The sequence below is a fragment of the Budorcas taxicolor genome, chromosome 12 (genome assembly GCF_023091745.1).
Source record: "Budorcas taxicolor isolate Tak-1 chromosome 12, Takin1.1, whole genome shotgun sequence".
NCBI classification, from domain to species: domain Eukaryota; kingdom Metazoa; phylum Chordata; class Mammalia; order Artiodactyla; family Bovidae; genus Budorcas; species Budorcas taxicolor.
The window spans coordinates 73221539-73239075 of NC_068921.1; the positions used below are offsets into that span (position 1 = coordinate 73221539).

Sequence of the window (17537 nt, forward strand, 5' to 3'; positions counted from 1 at the left end):
GATCATGGCATCCGGTCCCATCACTTCATGGGAAACAGACGGGGAAACAGTGGAAACAGTGTCAGACTTTATTTTGGGGGGCTCCAAAATCACCGCAGATGGTGATTGCAGCCATGAAATTAAAAGACACTTACTCCTTGGAAGAAAAGTTATGACCAACCTAGATAGCATATTCAAAAGCAGGGACGTTACTTTGCCAACTAAGGTCAGTCTAGTCAAGGCTATGGTTTTTCCTGTGGTCATGAATGGATGTGAGAGTTGGACTGTGAAGAAGGCTGAGCGCCGAAGAATTGATGCTTTTGAACTGTGGTGTTGGAGAAGACTCTTGAGAGTCCCTTGGACTGCAAGGAGATCCAACCAGTCCATTCTGAAGGAGATCAACCCTGGGATTTCTTTGGAGGGAATGATGCTGAAGCTGAAACTCCAGTACTTTGGCCACCTCATGCGAAGAGTTGACTCATTGGACTCATTGGAAAAGACTCTGATGCTGGGAGGGATTGGGGGCAGTAGGAGAAGGGGACGACCGAGGATGGGATGGCTGGATGGCATCATGGACTCGATGGACATGAGTCTGAGTGAACTCTAGGAGATGGTGATGGACAGGGAGGCCTGGCGTGCTGTGATTCATGGGGTCGCAAAGAGTCGGACAGGACTGAGCGACTGAACTGAACTGAACTGAACCAAGTACTTTTATATGAATACACACACTCATTTGTAATATCATGTCAATCATCACCCCATTTTAAAGTGAAACAAATTCAGAGCAGTATCCATTCATTTAAAAAATATTCACTGAGTACCTAAATTCCACACAATGTTCAGTTACACTACATCCCATGAAATAAAGCTCTTCCCATGAGATTATTACATGAAAAGTGCTTCTGAAGGGCGAGTTATCATTTACAGTGTCTTTATTATATTTATTCTCTCTACTATGGAATTCAATTATCATAAAATTAGTTTTACTCATAATTAATAACAATAATATACCTACAACTTATTGAATACCCGCAAGTGCCAAGCACTGAGGCCAAGTCCTTTTCATATGTTCTCATTTTAATTTGTAGAACTATCCTGTGAAAGAGGAAGCATCATCCCATCTTACAGATAGAAAAGCTGAGTCTTTAAACAGGTAGTCAACTGAATCAGTGTCACACAGTTAAGGAACGACTGAGATAGGGTTCTCAGTATCCTAAACAAGCCTAAAAGAGTAAGGTCTAAGGCTGTTAACAACTTCCGCAGGAAGCTGGAACACTAAAATTCTATCCAGATACACCATCATGGATCCAGCCACTAAAAAGCAACATCACGCATTCATCATGCTTATTGAAAATTACTAAACTAGGAAGGCGTGGGGGTGGGGAATAACAAACATGACTCAGGTGTGGTCCCACTTGTTAATGGAGGCCACAAGTGATATTGACTTAGGATAAAGAAATGAAGGTGTAACAAAGGAATCACAGATTAAATATGATATGTAATAATTATGGTTCTAGTGAACCACAATGAACATACTAATTTACAGTAAAAGGAATGTTCAGTGAAAAGAACTTTTAAAAACCACCTTTCCCTGCTCCCTCAGTACTCACACAATAGTGGAAGACCTCCTGGGAAAATGATCTTCTGTGGCATTTTTCTTAACTCTAAAAGCAAGAGAAAAATATTTCCAGCATGAGCAAATCATGTAATTTAAAATAGCGTTCTATGGAATTGGTGATTTTTACTTTATTAGAGGGTGAGCACTTATGAATCTTCCTGAACTGAGAGAAGGGTAGGCATTCCAAGTATGATTCTCTGTTGGGTCACACACTGCTGTGGGCTCAATGCCTGTGGCCCCCTAATATTCCTGCATTGAAGCCCTAGCCCTCAGTGTGATGGTATCTGGAGATGGGGTGATTTGGTTTAGATGAGGTCATGAGGATGGGGCCCACGCTGAAAGGAATTAGTGCCCCCGTAAGTAAAGGAAGAGAGACCAAGGCTCTCTTGTTCTCCGGCTCTCTTGTTCTCCTTGGCATATGAGGACACAGTAAGAAGCTGGCCATCTGTGAGTCCTGGGAGAGAAGCCTCCCAGAACCTGACTATGTTGTCTGGCACCCTGATCTCAGACTTCCACCCTCCAGAAGTGTTAGAAAATATATTTCTGTTGTTTAAGCCACCCAGTCAATGGTATTCTGTTATAGCATCCCAAGCTGAGACAAATATTAAAAAAAAAATGAGTTGAAAATACTCACTTTGGAACAGATGTTCTATCAGAAAAAACAGGTCTTTGTCTAATCAGCTGTCTGCTTTTGGGAGGAAGGTGTATTGCTTTGGGTAGTTCTCCAGTTGAAAGGGTGTCCATTTGAGAAGCACCATACCTGTCTGGAATAGTAGTGTCATTTGTGAGTCTCCACTGCATGAAAAGCAGAAGAAAATGCTATAATACTGTCTACATTGGCACTGAAACAAACAAGCCCATCTCAAGGGTCTAGAGTCCATACTACAGGAGGTTTTTAACCGTAAAAACACAATCTAAAATGCAACATTTAATGGTTCAAACAGTAACAGAGTTGCCGATTAAGTGCCAAGGTTTGTGAACCATATAAAATCATGAAATGGTTGCTCTATCAATATTTCCGCAGACATGAAATGGCAGTGGGTGACAGTCTTACCTGTGGACAGCAGTGTTCTCTCTTCAATTTTACAGCTGACCTGATGTTCAAGGAATTCTCGAATTTGCTGAATGTTAGGTATTTGTCTTTCTCGCTCATGTCTTGTTGATTCTACAGTTCTTAGCACTCTATTCAAGTGATCACTTGGAATACCACGTATATCCTGAAGGAACAAAACATTAAGTTAATCAATTATCCTTTGATGTTTTTCATTTCATGGATGTTTGTCTGCATTAACCGTGCCAATCTTTCGTCCTTACTGCTATATGTAAGATGGGGATATATAATACATGGTCCCAGCCCCAAAAGGAGCTCAAGGTGCAACGGGACACATAAGAAGTATGTAAGATTATACATGGCTGGTTAGGAATACTGTGCATTTGGGATCAGGACTGAATGCATGGAAGGCATGTGAGTGACTGATTATGACTGATTAACCAACAATGCAAGATGTGTGATAAACACTAAATGAATCCACAAGGGTTGGAGGAATTCAGAGATTCAGGCCATCAGAGGCCTCAGTGGCCCAAGAAGGCTTAAGGCGGAGGCTGGGCTGTGCCCTGAAGGATGGGTAGATGAAACAAGTAAAAAGAAGGGTGGGATCAGATGGGGGCACCTTGTGGGGAAGGCAGGCGATGAGGCAGTAACAGTCAAGGCGTCCAGGGGTTAATGCTGCAGAGGAACAGGTGAGGAGAGCAGAAAAGGAGACTGATGCCACAGTGAAAAACTTCAAGGCTAGTTACACCACAGGTAAGAAGAAAAGCATCAGGCTTTCAATTATGAAAATGCCATAATTTAAGAGGTGATTTTAGAAAATTCTTCAGGATTTGAAAGGTTCTAAGAAAACCAGTTAAAGAGTGATTTATTCATGTATTCGATATCAGTGTCACACACACACACTCCCATCTCCTCCCTCACCTTTCCCTCAGTCTTCCTCATTCCAGGAAGTGGCCCCACCACCCATCCAGCTGCCCAGGGCAGAAATCTCCATCATCAGATCGACTGCCACCTCCAAGCAGTTTCTCTGACCTCAATTATTCAATCCCTTCTACTTTTCCTTCATTTCACATCCTATAATCATTATGGATCTACCACCTGTTTGTGTGAGCAGGTGTTCAGCGCCTGTCTTCCTATACCCTGATGCTGGATGCAAAGACACAATTCTGTACAAATGTCAGTTCTTCCTAAATAATACACAACATTTAAAGCAATTCCAATCAGAATCCCAGCAGGGATTATTTTGGAACTGCAGCAGCTGTTTCTAAAGTTCACTGGAAAACAAAATATGAAAGAACTGCCAAGAAATTTTTGAAATAAGACTAATAAAAAGGCATGGCCTGTAACAGATACTAAAATACAGGACAAAGTTACTAAAATTAAACCAGTATGGTGTTAGCAAACAAATGCCAAAAAATTGAAAGGATAAAATTATTGAACGTCCAAAAATAAATCCAAATGTATGTAAAGATGTCCTTTATGATAAAACTGCTTTTTCAAACAAAGAAAGGGTGGGTTATTCAACAAAAGATATTGAAACAACTGGTCCAACTGGAAATAAGTTTAGATCTCCAACTCAGTGTTTCCAAACTTAATTGCTAAAGCCCAGATAGACAAAAAAGTAAACAAAAACCTATACATTCTATTTTTAAAAAGGGTGTTTTTATACTCATAGGATAAAAGTAAATGTCCCAAATGAAACATATAACCCCAGAACCATATGCAGCTGCAACAGGAGCTCTCACACACTCATAGGGATATTGTCAATGTTTATACTTTGGAAAGTTATTTGGCTACACCTACTAAAACTAAACATGTATAGTCTTAGAAATTTCAATTCTAGATATACATCCAAGAGAAAGGAATGTCCATGTCCACCAAAAGACAGTACAAGAATGTAAAGCCAAAAAGCCCCAAACTGGAAATCCAAATGGCTCTCAACAGGAGAACAGATATAATGTAGTGTATTTATACAACACAATGTTACAGTACAAACTACTGTGAAATGAAATAATATGAATGAATCTTAAAGAAAAAATCATAAGCAAAACAAATGACACAAATACTACACGGTGTAGGATTCCACTCATATGAGGTTTAAGAACAAACGAAACTAAATCTGAATAGCCACTGCCTCTGGTTGGGGAGTACGGAGCAATATCGACTTAGAAAAGCCAAACAGAGTCTGCTAGGATATTGGAAATGATGGATTTCTTGACCTGGATGGTAGTTACAGATCATGCACACACACCCCACATACATACAAATCTGTAAATACACATCTTTGTATACACACCTACATTCAGATACATACAAATGTATGCACATGTGTAGATACACATATACACATGTATGCATATAGATTCATGCACCTATGCACACATGAATACACAATATATACACACAGATCAACATATACAAACAGCACGTGCATCTGCACACATAAACACACATGCATGCATGTACACAATGAACACATGTCCATGTGCACACAATTGTACAAGCCACGCACACAGGTACGCATAATTTTGCATTACACATTCACACACGCACATGTAATATGTATACTCATACGCAGAAACAGGAATATATAAATTCAAGTTGTTCAATTCAGGTTTTGTATTTTATGTATGCAACCATTCAATCTGGCAACACCATGAAATATAATTCATTCACCCATTCATTTAATAAGTGCTGCTGATTTTGTAATAGACATAGTTTAGAGCTAACATCAGAATGTAAGCAGCTCTGCAACTGCCTAGAGGCAAATCCTGGCTCCTTCATCACTAACGTGTGACCTGCATCAGTGACTTCACCTCTGCAAAATGCAGATGAACTGACTTACCTCAGAGATCAATCTCTACGTTTAAATAAGTTAACACTGGGAAAGCTCTCTGAAATGTGTCAGGCACATGGTGAATGCCAGCAAAATGTTTAATGAATCATGTTGCATTAGGCTCTGGTCTCCAAATGTAACAGAACTGGCATGCCACCTCCTCTTCTCTGATCATTTATTATTTAGAAAACAAAATAAAACTAAACCAGTAAATATTCCCAAAGTGAGTGAACTTACTGCATTAATTCCCAAGGTTTCCAGTTTCTCCACCAAACTCTGCTCCAAGACGGTTCTTATTTCCTTAGTGAGGGAAGGGTTATTCTTCAAAGTTTTCCTTATATGTATCTTGTTGTCATTTAATTTCTGTTCATTTTCTCTTCCTAAAATAAGGTTTTTATAATGTGTAAAAAGGAATTAAACAAATGTATCAAACCTCTAAGCAGAAAATGGCAAAACACAACTTCTAAACAGCAAGCAAGCATTTATAATGTTTTCAAGTCTTTGAATATTTTAGTCATTCAGCATTATATATAATCCTTAAGTATTATAGCTTTTAAAATTATCTTAAGCCTGCTTCAAAACTTCAGGATCTTCAAAGACTTTTTCTTGATTACTCAACCAAATTATAGCTAGATAAGTAATGTGAGAAATAAGTCTCTAGAGATATTTAAAAGTTTAACATTTTATCCTAAAATTATTTTTACTACTTTCTAAAGAAATCATCTCTCCTAAATCCAGTTAGAATTTAGGTTTCATCTAGTGAAGAAAAAGCCTTATTTCTTTTAAATAATTAAGTTTTATGTAATAAATTTAGTGGATATTAAGTTCACATAAAATTTCAAAATGTGAAGATTATGATCTCTCTCAAAATACTTACTAAAATGTAAAAGAAATTAACAAAAGTCTTAGGAAAAGTATATTTTGTCTAAAACAACCTAAAGTTTGAAACAAAAAATAACAGGAGAGAGTCTCTCAATGTGTCCTTCCTTATTCCTTTTATTTCCTTCTAGAAAAAAATGTCTAGTTTAAGAAGGTTTGGAGAAAGGGGCAGGACTGTATGACCTTGAACAACCGAGTGCTTGTGTCAAAGGAAAATGAAGGCTTAGGAGACAGCCTCAGTGCTGGGCAGTTCAGACCCTTAGTGAACACCATAGGCAGATCTGGAGAAGGTGATGATGGTACTATTGTCACTTTGAAGCCTGTTCTCCTAACAAAAGCATTTCACCCAAAGAAAGTGGCACCAAATTCCACTGTCCAGGTCTGGGGCTGCAGGTCCCCACAGAGACTCCGCTCTTTCAAGGTCTCACCGGCCTCAGCAGATGGGATTTCTAGGTTCCCATGGCACGTGGATTTGCAGAATATCTTAACAACATGCCTTTTGGTTAAGATGCTTTCTAAACACTAGTTCAATTCCAACAGTAAAGAATATTTCTCTCCATTGTTAACAAATTTCAGGCAAAATTAGCCACATTATTATTGGTCCATTAAGTAGGAGGGAAAAGCCTGCATGATGATGCTTTTCTACACTTTGCTACCATGGCTCGCTAAATCAAAATTATGAAATTTTATATGGGTCGATATGGATAAAAGTCAGATGTAATCTTAAATTTTATATTCTCAGCATTTATGCTGCTGTTTTCCCAATATTCTGAAACTACAAAAAAAAAAAAAAAGAACTTCTGCCCTAGGAACTGAGTCCATCAAAACCTAGAGGGCTTAACTGCAGACAGGGCTGCCACTGACTTTGGCTGCTGGTTGGCCATCAAGTCTGCAACTGTCCAGGGCTGAAAGCAAAAAGAAGTACCAAGAGAGAGCCTGGAAGTCATAGAGCTACTATTGAAATAGATGCACCTCCTGTCTCAGTAGGGCAGAGATAATTCTTTGGCCAGCATCTCAGATACAAAAAAAAAAAAAAACACAGAAACACAGTCTGAAGAGAGGCTCCGGGACATGCGGCCACAAGCAGGGGTCAAGCAACACCCGGAACGGACTGGCCACAGTCTAGAAGAGTTGCAAGGCCGTTGACAGAGGTAACTGAATTCATTTGCTGGCTGGTCCAAGTTCACCTTCAGCCCTGATGACAAGTTCATTTTGATGCCTAAGTTCCCCCAAATGATGGAAGATTTCCCTCTGTCCTTAAATTCCTTCGTAAGTGGGTGCTCACTTTGGAAAGTCATTTGTGAATAATTAGAAAAACTTTTATACGATGAAGTCTTATGAGCCTGGGGCTGGCAAGACAAAAGCGAGAGAAAGAAGGTAGAATAGATAGGAAAAGATAATAAAGATAAACCTTTTCTGTAAAGGTGAAATGAATAACTTGAAAGACGATCAGAACTGAAGATTTTTAGGTAAAGCACATATTGTTTCACCAAGATCAAGACAAACTATTCTAGAAATCTGCATTTCCTCTAATTAAAAAACATAAAGCATGCCCAAGCAGATGGCCAGGCTAACGCATAATAGCCCATACATGTAATCAGTTATATCAGACTCATTAACGCACCATACCATTCATGGTAAGCAAATAATTGTAGTGCAAAGCAAGCAGTTAAACAAAACAAAAAGCAACACACAACAGAATTTCTGAGTTGGAACCGACTTGATCGTCTAGTACTCAATTTCCTCATTATTCACAGGACTCTAAAACCAGAGAGGTAGAGAATTCCCCAAAGGCCACCCAGCCAGTCCTGCAAAGGCTGGACCTGTTTGCCTTCTTCCATCACTTTGTCCTTTGCATTAAACCATGGAAAACAGAAAACCTGGACGTTAGTCCCAGCCACTGTCACTAATTAAACTCAATGACCTGGAGCAAGCTCCTAATCCCCTTGTGTTCCAGGTTTCTGAAAAATAAAATAACCCCTGAGATCCCTCCTGGCCCTCACATTCTACCATCCAACGGAAGTGAGATCAAGTCTGCCTCAAAGGATGAGTTAATTCTTGGTAAAAAGCTGTAGTGTTTTTGCAAATCACTGCCAAAATTCAGCTGCACAGGCATTTGTCTGCAAATGTTAGTACAAGCAGAGGAATTTATTGATGGCAATTAGCCTGCTGCTAGCCAGCTGGCTCCACGGAGGCACTAGAAAGATGTAGTCACTGGTTTCTGTAATAGTGCGCTGGGACTCAGTTCATCCCAGTGGTCCTCAGCACTCACCCATCTCCACCAGAGCTGTGTCTGAACACATGGTGGGTGGCAAAGATGAGTTTCCCAACTCTGCTCCCTAAATGTGGCAACAGCCAATGATGGTGTTTGCCATCAGCAACGCAAACCTTACATTGTCTGAAGTAGAAGAAAGCTAAAAGAAGCCCAGGCAGAATGTGCAGTGGGTGAAACCTAGAACTGAAATGGTGATGATGGACAAACCAGGAGTCCTCTTAGAACCTAGCTGACTCATTTTAAACAGTATGAACTATGTAATTGGAGACACTAGTTTCAAAATTTTGGACCCTATCTATGAACCTCCTGACATTTTCATTGGGATTCTTCCAAGAATGAGGGATCTTGTGTTCCGGACATCATTAAATGATACTTATGAAAAAGCAAGCATGTTACATGCAAGTAAAATGAGAAAAAATATCATGCAGATGTTACAGATATGCTTGATTTAGTCCCTTCTCAATCTGTATCCTTATACAAAAAAAAAAAATTGGGACAAGTCTAGAGAACACACAAGTTATAACATTAAGAATTTACATGTTACAATGTATAATTTTACTTTTCTTCCTAACAAAAATGATACAACCACAGCCCATATAAATATTAACAATTTAAGAATTGATGCTTTTGAACTGTGGTGTTGGAGAAGACTCTTGAGAGTCCCTTGGACTGCAAGGAGATCCAACCAGTCCATTCTGAAGGAGATCAGCCCTGGGATTTCTTTGGAAGGAATGATGCTAGAGCTGAAAGTCCAGTACTTTGGCCACCTCATGCGAAGAGTTGACTCATTGGAGAAGACTCTGATGCTGGGAGGGATTGGGGGCAGGAGGAGAAGGGGACGACCGAGGATGAGATGGCTAGATGGCATCACTGACTCGATGGATGTGAGTTTGAGCGAACTCCGGGAGTTGGTGATGGACAGGGAGGCCTGGCGTGCTGCGATTCATGGGGTCGCAAAGAGTCAGACACGACTGAGCAACTGAACTGAACTGAACTAACTGAAAGAAGTAAAATATGGTAAAGCATTACTAAGGAGAAAATTATGAAAAACTGATCCAAATATAACTGTTTTAGGATCTCTAAGTCATTAGAAAATATTATTAATAATGTAAATAAACATTCACAAACTTTAAAAATTAGTTGATAGGAAATAATTTTTATTATTACTGCCAAATAAAATGAGGAAGCAGTAATAACTTTAATTAACTCCCCAAACCTGTAACAGCTCTCAAATTCTGCCACTGAGATATTCTGCATGTAAATATTCCACATTCAGAGCTTAGACATTATGCCTTCCTTGCTATTAAAAACAATTTTTGAAATGGGCACTTTACTTATTCATTTGGTAGATTCAGGGTATGAGAAATGCCTATTGTGGTATTAATATTTTTATATAATCTGGCACACAACTGTGTCAATTTTTCACCTGATCAGAAAATCTTGGCACTGACATGTGGCTTAAATTTTTTTTTCAAGTTCCCTGACATAGAAAATTTCTTACTCATATGCTAAAAAAACAGTAAGGCAGGGCGGAACTATAACAGCACATTATGGGAACAGGATGCCAGAATACTACAGACAGATTGGAAATATAATCCAAACATAAATGCCTTCCTAATTTTGATACCCTACAATAAAACTCAAGTACTTCCAAAGCTTGGGTTTTAGCATCTAAATGTGATTGATGCAGGTATAAACCCTGATCAAGCTCATTGTTACCTTTTTCTTCCTCTGAAAGTTCTTCTATTGGTTCCAGTATGTGCGATGAGAATGCCTGTTCTATTAATGAGGAAAAATAAGAATAGCACAGACAGGACAACAGCAAAGTAAAGTCAGTTCCTTTCAAACAATTTTGAAAGACATTGTTCCACTGTACTTTAACCAGGCCTGAAATAGCAGGCCTGAAATGGGAAAAAAAGGTTAAGGCAAGGCAGTCAGTTAAAGTTGGTTACTTTTCCACAGTATCTGCCCTTTCTATATATTTTCTGTTAACTTCACTCTCAGGAAATTATATTTTTAAATAATTAGGTTAAAATTTCTTGCTCATCACCTTAGTGCCAGACATGATTTCTTTAAGGCACAAGGACACAACTGCAAAAATTCTTCTTCACTTATCCCTAAAAATATTTTTGACACATATATATTTCCCTTATATAATATATATATATTTCCCTATATCTTATATACATTTTCTTATATCTTATATCCTTATATTTTGTATCTATATTTTTCCTTATATAAAAAAATATTTTTTTTCCTTATATCTTAATCAGGTAGCTAAATAGAAAATTATCGAAACAATTTCAATTTCCAAACATAAAAACATAAAAAATTCCCAGGGCCCTGGGGTTCCCACTTCTTGTTAGCCCTAGGGCCTTCGAGTAGAAGGACCAGAATAGTAGAAGGGCAAGGAGAGGTCTCTTGGGATCAGCAGGAAGACTTAGACCCACTCTCATCATACACCTCTGTGTCCCTAAACAACGTTTCATGCGCTCCCAGAGAATCAACGGGGTAAAGCTGTCATCAACAGATGACAGATGAAGGTGGGCTCTTCCCAATCCCACCCCAGAAGAGTGAACAGGGGAGATGAAGTCTCTGGGTGACTTCCTGGGGAAATGTCACCGTGCACACACAAGAAGACCTGGGGCAGCATGGATAAAGCAAACCCCATCATCAGCAGAGGGAAGAGGAGGGCAGGATTTGGCTGACGGTCTAACTAACCACAGCAGTCAGGCATTAGGCACAGAGGGAAATGCAACCAAAAGTCTGGCTTAGGAGGTGCCTGGTTCACTCATTTTCAGCCTGGAGGCTGACACAGGTTTCCTGAACAGAGAGCTGTCCACCTGCCCCCACAAACGGAAGCCATTTCATTCCACCACCAGACCCCAGGGTGGGTGACTGGGGAGGGTAATAGTGGCCAACAATTACTCCCTGGGCTTCCAGGCACAGACCTAAGTGCTTTGCATGTATTATCTCAGATTTACTACCTCCTACTCTGAAGGTCTTCTAATTTATTAAAGGGTATTTATGGTACTCTATTTTAAGCATATAAAAATATATATATAAACACACACATATATATAATAGCTATGTTTAAGTGTTTATAACTAGGCTCTTACAGCTAGTTCAGCAATATACTCAACATTTCTAACACTGACTATATGGGAGAAATGCATTTTAAACTACTTTCAAATGAACTGTCAGCACACAGTGTATCAGTAAATAGGATTCCACTTTAATTCTGAAACATAAACACGGCCCCACCACAAAGGAGCATGTGATTTGAACCCTGTAACACAAGTGGTGAACACCACAAATGTGCTTTTGAATTTATTATTCAGCATCAAGATTTTAAAGTTATACATGTGTAACTATGGGTGGTGGTGGACGTTAACTAGACGTGGTGATTATTTTGCAACATATACAAATATCAAATCATTATATTGTATACCTGCAAATAATATAATGTTATATGTTAACGATACTTCAATAAGAAGTTTAAAAATTAAAAAAGTAAGGTTACACAAGTATTTTCCTAATTTGAACTGCTGAAAACAGAGATTTAAAAGGATAGCTAATTTCATTTTTTTAAGTCACATAGTTTATATTTTATTGTAATTTCTGAAAAAGACAAAAATAAAAGTTATGAGGAAAATGTTTATAAAATCTTACAATATCATAATATACATACTTATAGGGATAATCCTATGATTTATCTTTCTTGAGTCAGGATTAATGCCAAAATCTGACATTTCCTACAGTGATGCAGAAGGCAGGGGAAGGACAGATTCCTGAATCTGGGCTCCTACAATAATAAAGGCTGAGGAAGTGAGGTTGACCAGACCCCAGAGCACCGAAAGCAGGCTGATATCCCAAATTTGGGACGGGAGGCCTGCCATCCTCATGCTTTATAAGCTGAGACCTCCAGGGTAAGAGTTGAAATGCTCAGAGGCTTCCAGAAAAATCTTTATGTCAGTCTCCCACCATTACCTCCAGAAGAAAAACCCCCAGTTCTTCACCCAGCCCTTTCTCCACTGGCTGACTTTGTTGGACTTGATCGCCCCACCCTAGAAGCTACTGTTTAGCCTGTGCATGCTCAGCGACTTCTGCTCCAAAGGCCTTGGCTCATCCACCCTGACCACAGCCCAGTGGAGTAGCCAAGACTCTTCTCCCCATCTGGCAAACAAGGAAACCCAAGTCTACAGTCTCATGACTCAATCATGAATCCAGGCTGCTTCCAAACTCCAGGCTCTTGGCCATGAAGCTCCAATGCCTTTCCACCGATGCCATTTGGTTTGTTTTCCAGACATCGCCCAGCCAGTACCTGAGCTCATCATGTTCTGGCCTTTCTCTCTCCTTTGCTCCCCAATCACTCACACAGCCTTTTCACCAATCCCATAGAACAGCTGTTGTGTTCACTCCCTCCCATTTCATCACCATAACCCCAATCCCTAGGTAAGGAATCTCTTGTTGCTTAGTTGCTCAGTCATGTCTGACTCTTCGCAACCCCACGGACAGTAGCCCGCCAAGCTCCTCTGTCCATGGGATTCTCCAGGGAAGAATACTGGAGTGGGTTGCCATTTCCTTCTCCAGGGGATCTTCCTGACCCAGGGACTGAACCCACATCTCCAGCTTGGCAGGCAGATTCTCTACCACTGAGGCACCTGGGAAGCCTGTCACAAAGGAGAGGAGACCATTCAAGGACAGACTAGGAATCTCTCAGACTATGTCTAACATCACCAACTGATCTCCCAGCTCAGATTCTTTGAATTCTTCGTGCAGCTCAGCTCTCCAATCCTGCCATGCTCAGTCTCTGAACATTCAGCAGCTATGAAATGCCGCAAGAACGACCCAAACCACATCACTCAGTGGTTGCCATAAGCAACCTCAACCAGCATCCCTCCAATTTCTTCTGCACATTCCCCACTCTGTCAATGAGTTCATCGGCACCAATAATTCACATCCAGTGCTCTCCTGCCACCTTTTGCTGCTAATTTTTGCCTGTCTCAGGGGAAAGGAGCAGCCAGTACCCCTCTCCCTAGGGCAATGCATATCTTATAACTGTTCACCTCGACTCTGGACAACTCCACAATGCCCCTCCCACCTCTAAAACTCCCAGTCAGACCTGCTGAGACCTCTACTGCAGCTGCCTCTGGGATCAACGTCCCTTTAACACCCAACCCTGCTTCTCTCACGGGTGTCATCTGAGAGCAGTGCCCAAATCTCACCTGCAAACCTCCACCCTGAAGCCTGTGTCTCGGGGAACCCAACCTCAGGTGGTGAGTAATCATGAGATTTTTCATGGTAAAGGACCTCATCAAGGTTTATGATGGAACAAAAGGAAAGACAGAGAGGAAGCTGGACTAATTAATGTTGTGCAATCCGTGACCAACCCTCCCTGTCCCCTCCAACCCTCTGCCCCACCCCCAGCACCTGGGGAAGCTGCCACGGCTGGGGGCGGGGGCAGTGGGCCCCCGCCAAGCCGGCTCCTCACTCCTAACCATTGAGATGCTCACAAATCAGCTTTGATCCCAATCCAAGGGCTGTGGGCCTCATGCCAGGCTGGCATTTAAAATGAGCATTTCAATCACAGCAGATGCCAGCAAGGGAGCATGGCTAATTCATGCAGCCCCCGCCTGGGCAGGGCAGGATCCACATGGAACACGATGCTCTAAAACATCAGACTTGTTGGGACCTTGGAATCAGCCCCAGATAGCATTCCATGCCTACCATACATGTCCCTGCTCGGGCGCCAAAAATATAAAACAACGAAAACACAGCCCTCATATAATGTCAGATAGGAGGCTAGCAATAACAAAGGAGAAACAAAAGAAACTAAAACACATGTTGACATATAAAAAGAAATAGCCAGCAATGCCTTATAAAAATCAACGCTAAAAAAGGAGGCAACAGAGAGATATTAACCTGACATAAATAATATGAATAGACAATAATTGTTAGAAATGATTTCCTCATATATTCGTATATAATTCGTATTGAATATATTCATATATTTATCTCTGTTACTGGTTCAAAGGGAAAAAAACCCTGCATGTTCTAAACACTTGAAATTAATAACATCCAATATGTGAAGAATTTATGCATTATGTATTATAAACACATGCCCAAGGGAACCAATCCCCCTGAAATGATCTTAGGAAAAAAAATCAGGGGCAGTAAACACTTCATCAATCAGTCAGTGAGTAAAGAGAATAATTACCAAAGGCCATCATACATGAACCACAATATTTCTGAAGACAAAAAGTCCAACTCAACTGGCCATGGATTTAAGTCCAAAGTAAAAGGCTAAATAGAGAAGTAGAATGAAGTAATCATTAGATTCCAGAAACATCTGTAGGTAAGACAGGAAAAAGATGGTCCCCCTCCCACTTTAATTCATTTAACACACAGCAGACCACAGGAAAACAATATATCGAAAACATACCATAAAAACTGCTAGCACCTTAGTTGTATAAAAATATGTTTATAAATATTCACCCTGTCTACTGGATCATGTTAATAACAATTATTACCCTGTGACCTGCTCCAAGACTTGGATCCTGGCAGCAATTTCATCCAGGGGTTCCTACTTTTTCCTTTGGTTTCCATCACATGTCTTTTCTAGATTTTCTCAACCAATCCCTGAAACTGTTTGCTTAAAAAAGGTGACTAGCTGCCACATTGAAAGTTATACAAACAATCACGTATGCCCTGTGGCATGTGCTGGTTGGCTGGTCTAGTAGGAAAGTCACCCTCTTACCCGATACCTACTACTTCCCACCAAAAATCACAAATGCTCCAAGAACTACTCAGAGTTAAAAATCTCTACTTGTGAGCCCAGCAATAGAGACATTTTCTACTTTATGACTGGTAGGTTTGACTAGTTCATAGTAACATTACATAGGAAGACTGCAGTTTTATTAACTGTTTTGCATTCATCAAAATGTTTTGTTTGCATAAATAATCCCCACAGAAGAACTTTTCAGTTAATAAGTTATCTAACTCAGGTGGAAACTGTATATAAAACGCTGAGACTTTGCTGAAACTTACCATGTGCCATTGTTAGACTCGACTTCGCATCCAGTGTCTGGGGGGCTGGGGCATTCACTGAAAAAGCATAAAAATGTAATTACAGGGTCCTGTATATACAGCATCAACATCTGAACATGAGGATAAACTAAGTATTTATCAAATTAGTCAAGGTACATTAATATACAGATCATGAGGGAACAAATGTTTCAAATGACAAAGATAGCACCAACTAACCTAAACCAAATTTATAACAATTTGAAATACAAGCCACCCTTTTCAAATATACAAGTCAGTGGGTTTTAATACAGACACAGAGGTGTACAATCATACCCACTCTCAAGTTTTTGAACATACTCATTACATGTACACCTCCCCAAATACCCATCTCTATTAGCCCCATCTCTCCTTCCCTGCAGGCCCGGGCAACCAAGGATCTACTTCCTATCTCTATGGATTTGCCTATTCTGGTCTTTACTTATAAATGGAATCCTACAATTCGTTATGTGACCTTCTGTAGTCCGCTTACTTTAACTTAGCATCATGTTTTCGTGTTTCATCCATGTTGAAGCATGTGTCAGCATTAGCATGTATTTTTATGGCCAACTAACATTCCATTTTGTAGATAGACCACATTTTATTTATCTGTTCATTAGTTGATGGCCATTAGGGCTTTTTCCACTTTTTGACTATTAAGAATAATGCTGTTATGAATATTCATGTACAATAAACCAATTTATAAGACTACCCCAATCACTGGGCTGAAAGACGCCTTTTAAAGGCATTAATTCAGCTACAGCCTTTGGAAGAATATACCTGATTCAAGTAAGACTGAAAACTCTTTACATCAAAATATCTCAGAAAATTAGATTCCACAGCCTTTCTTCTAATACTGAAATTTCTATCTGAGGTTCCTCTCTCAACTATTTGTCTTTACTGACTCTTTCCACAGCTTATTAAAAACAGATCTTTAATTTTAATCCTATCTAAGAAATATGGTCACAAGCCCCAGCTACCCCTGTAGGCATAAAATTTCATCTTTACAATGGCTAGTGTGAAAGTGTTCAACTTCTAACTATGGGTAAACTGCTACCGATTCTGGAAATATGGCCTTCGAACCTATCTGCAACTTGCTAAGCTAGATCCAGGTTTGACAAACTACAGTCTATAAGACACACCAACACCTGCCTGTTTTTGTAAATAAAGTTTTATTGGAACATGTTATTGTTTCAATGGGCTTCCCAGGTGGTGTTAGTGGGGAAGAACCCACCCGCTAATACAGGAGACTAAGAGATGCAGGTGCAATCCCTGGGTCAGGAAGATCCCCTGTAGGAGGGCATGGCAACCCACTCCAGTATTCTTGCCTGGGAAATCCCATAGACAGAGGAGCCTGGTGGGCTATAATCCATGGGGCCGCAAAGAGTCAGACACAACTAAAGCAACTTAGCACGACTATTCCAATATTGTGCTAAGTATAATTAAAATATAAACAACAGTAATTGAACGTCTTGTAATTTTTCCATACTTCTCTGAAATGCTTCTGTTTTCTCCTTAGCTCTACCCTTGGCACTTCAATTGCCCTCTCCTCCTCAGCATCTCTCAACCTCTTCAGCTTCCAGGACCAACATCAACAGGCCTCAAGAAGCAGTTGAGCATTTAAAACCATCAGCGCTTTCTAGTCAATTGTGCCCAGTTCCCAAACATGCTCATCAGTGTCCTTTCATCATTACAAGTCCTGGGCCCACATGCATGGCGTTCCGTGCCCGGCCTCAGGGCAGGCCCTCCCTTAGTATTCAGATCCTGTTCACATGCTTTCCTGAATGGAAAAAAAAATATTTCAACTAATATGAAGAAGACAATCCATGCATTT

The 17537-nt window shown here is 40.1% G+C and overlaps 1 protein-coding gene across 1 annotated transcript in view; it reads right to left on the reverse strand.

Annotated features, from left to right (window-relative positions):
* Nucleotides 1–17537, reverse strand: part of LOC128057774 (cilium assembly protein DZIP1-like) — a 46263-nt gene that overhangs the window by 5956 nt on the left and 22770 nt on the right. The window contains exons 11-16 of the mRNA XM_052650276.1: nucleotides 15689–15745; nucleotides 10358–10417; nucleotides 5722–5864; nucleotides 2652–2814; nucleotides 2232–2361; nucleotides 1590–1643 (exon numbers count right to left, since the gene is read on the reverse strand). Of these exons, the coding sequence (XP_052506236.1) occupies nucleotides 1590–1643; nucleotides 2232–2361; nucleotides 2652–2814; nucleotides 5722–5864; nucleotides 10358–10417; nucleotides 15689–15745 (607 nt within the window). The remainder of the gene's footprint in view (nucleotides 1–1589; nucleotides 1644–2231; nucleotides 2362–2651; nucleotides 2815–5721; nucleotides 5865–10357; nucleotides 10418–15688; nucleotides 15746–17537) is intronic.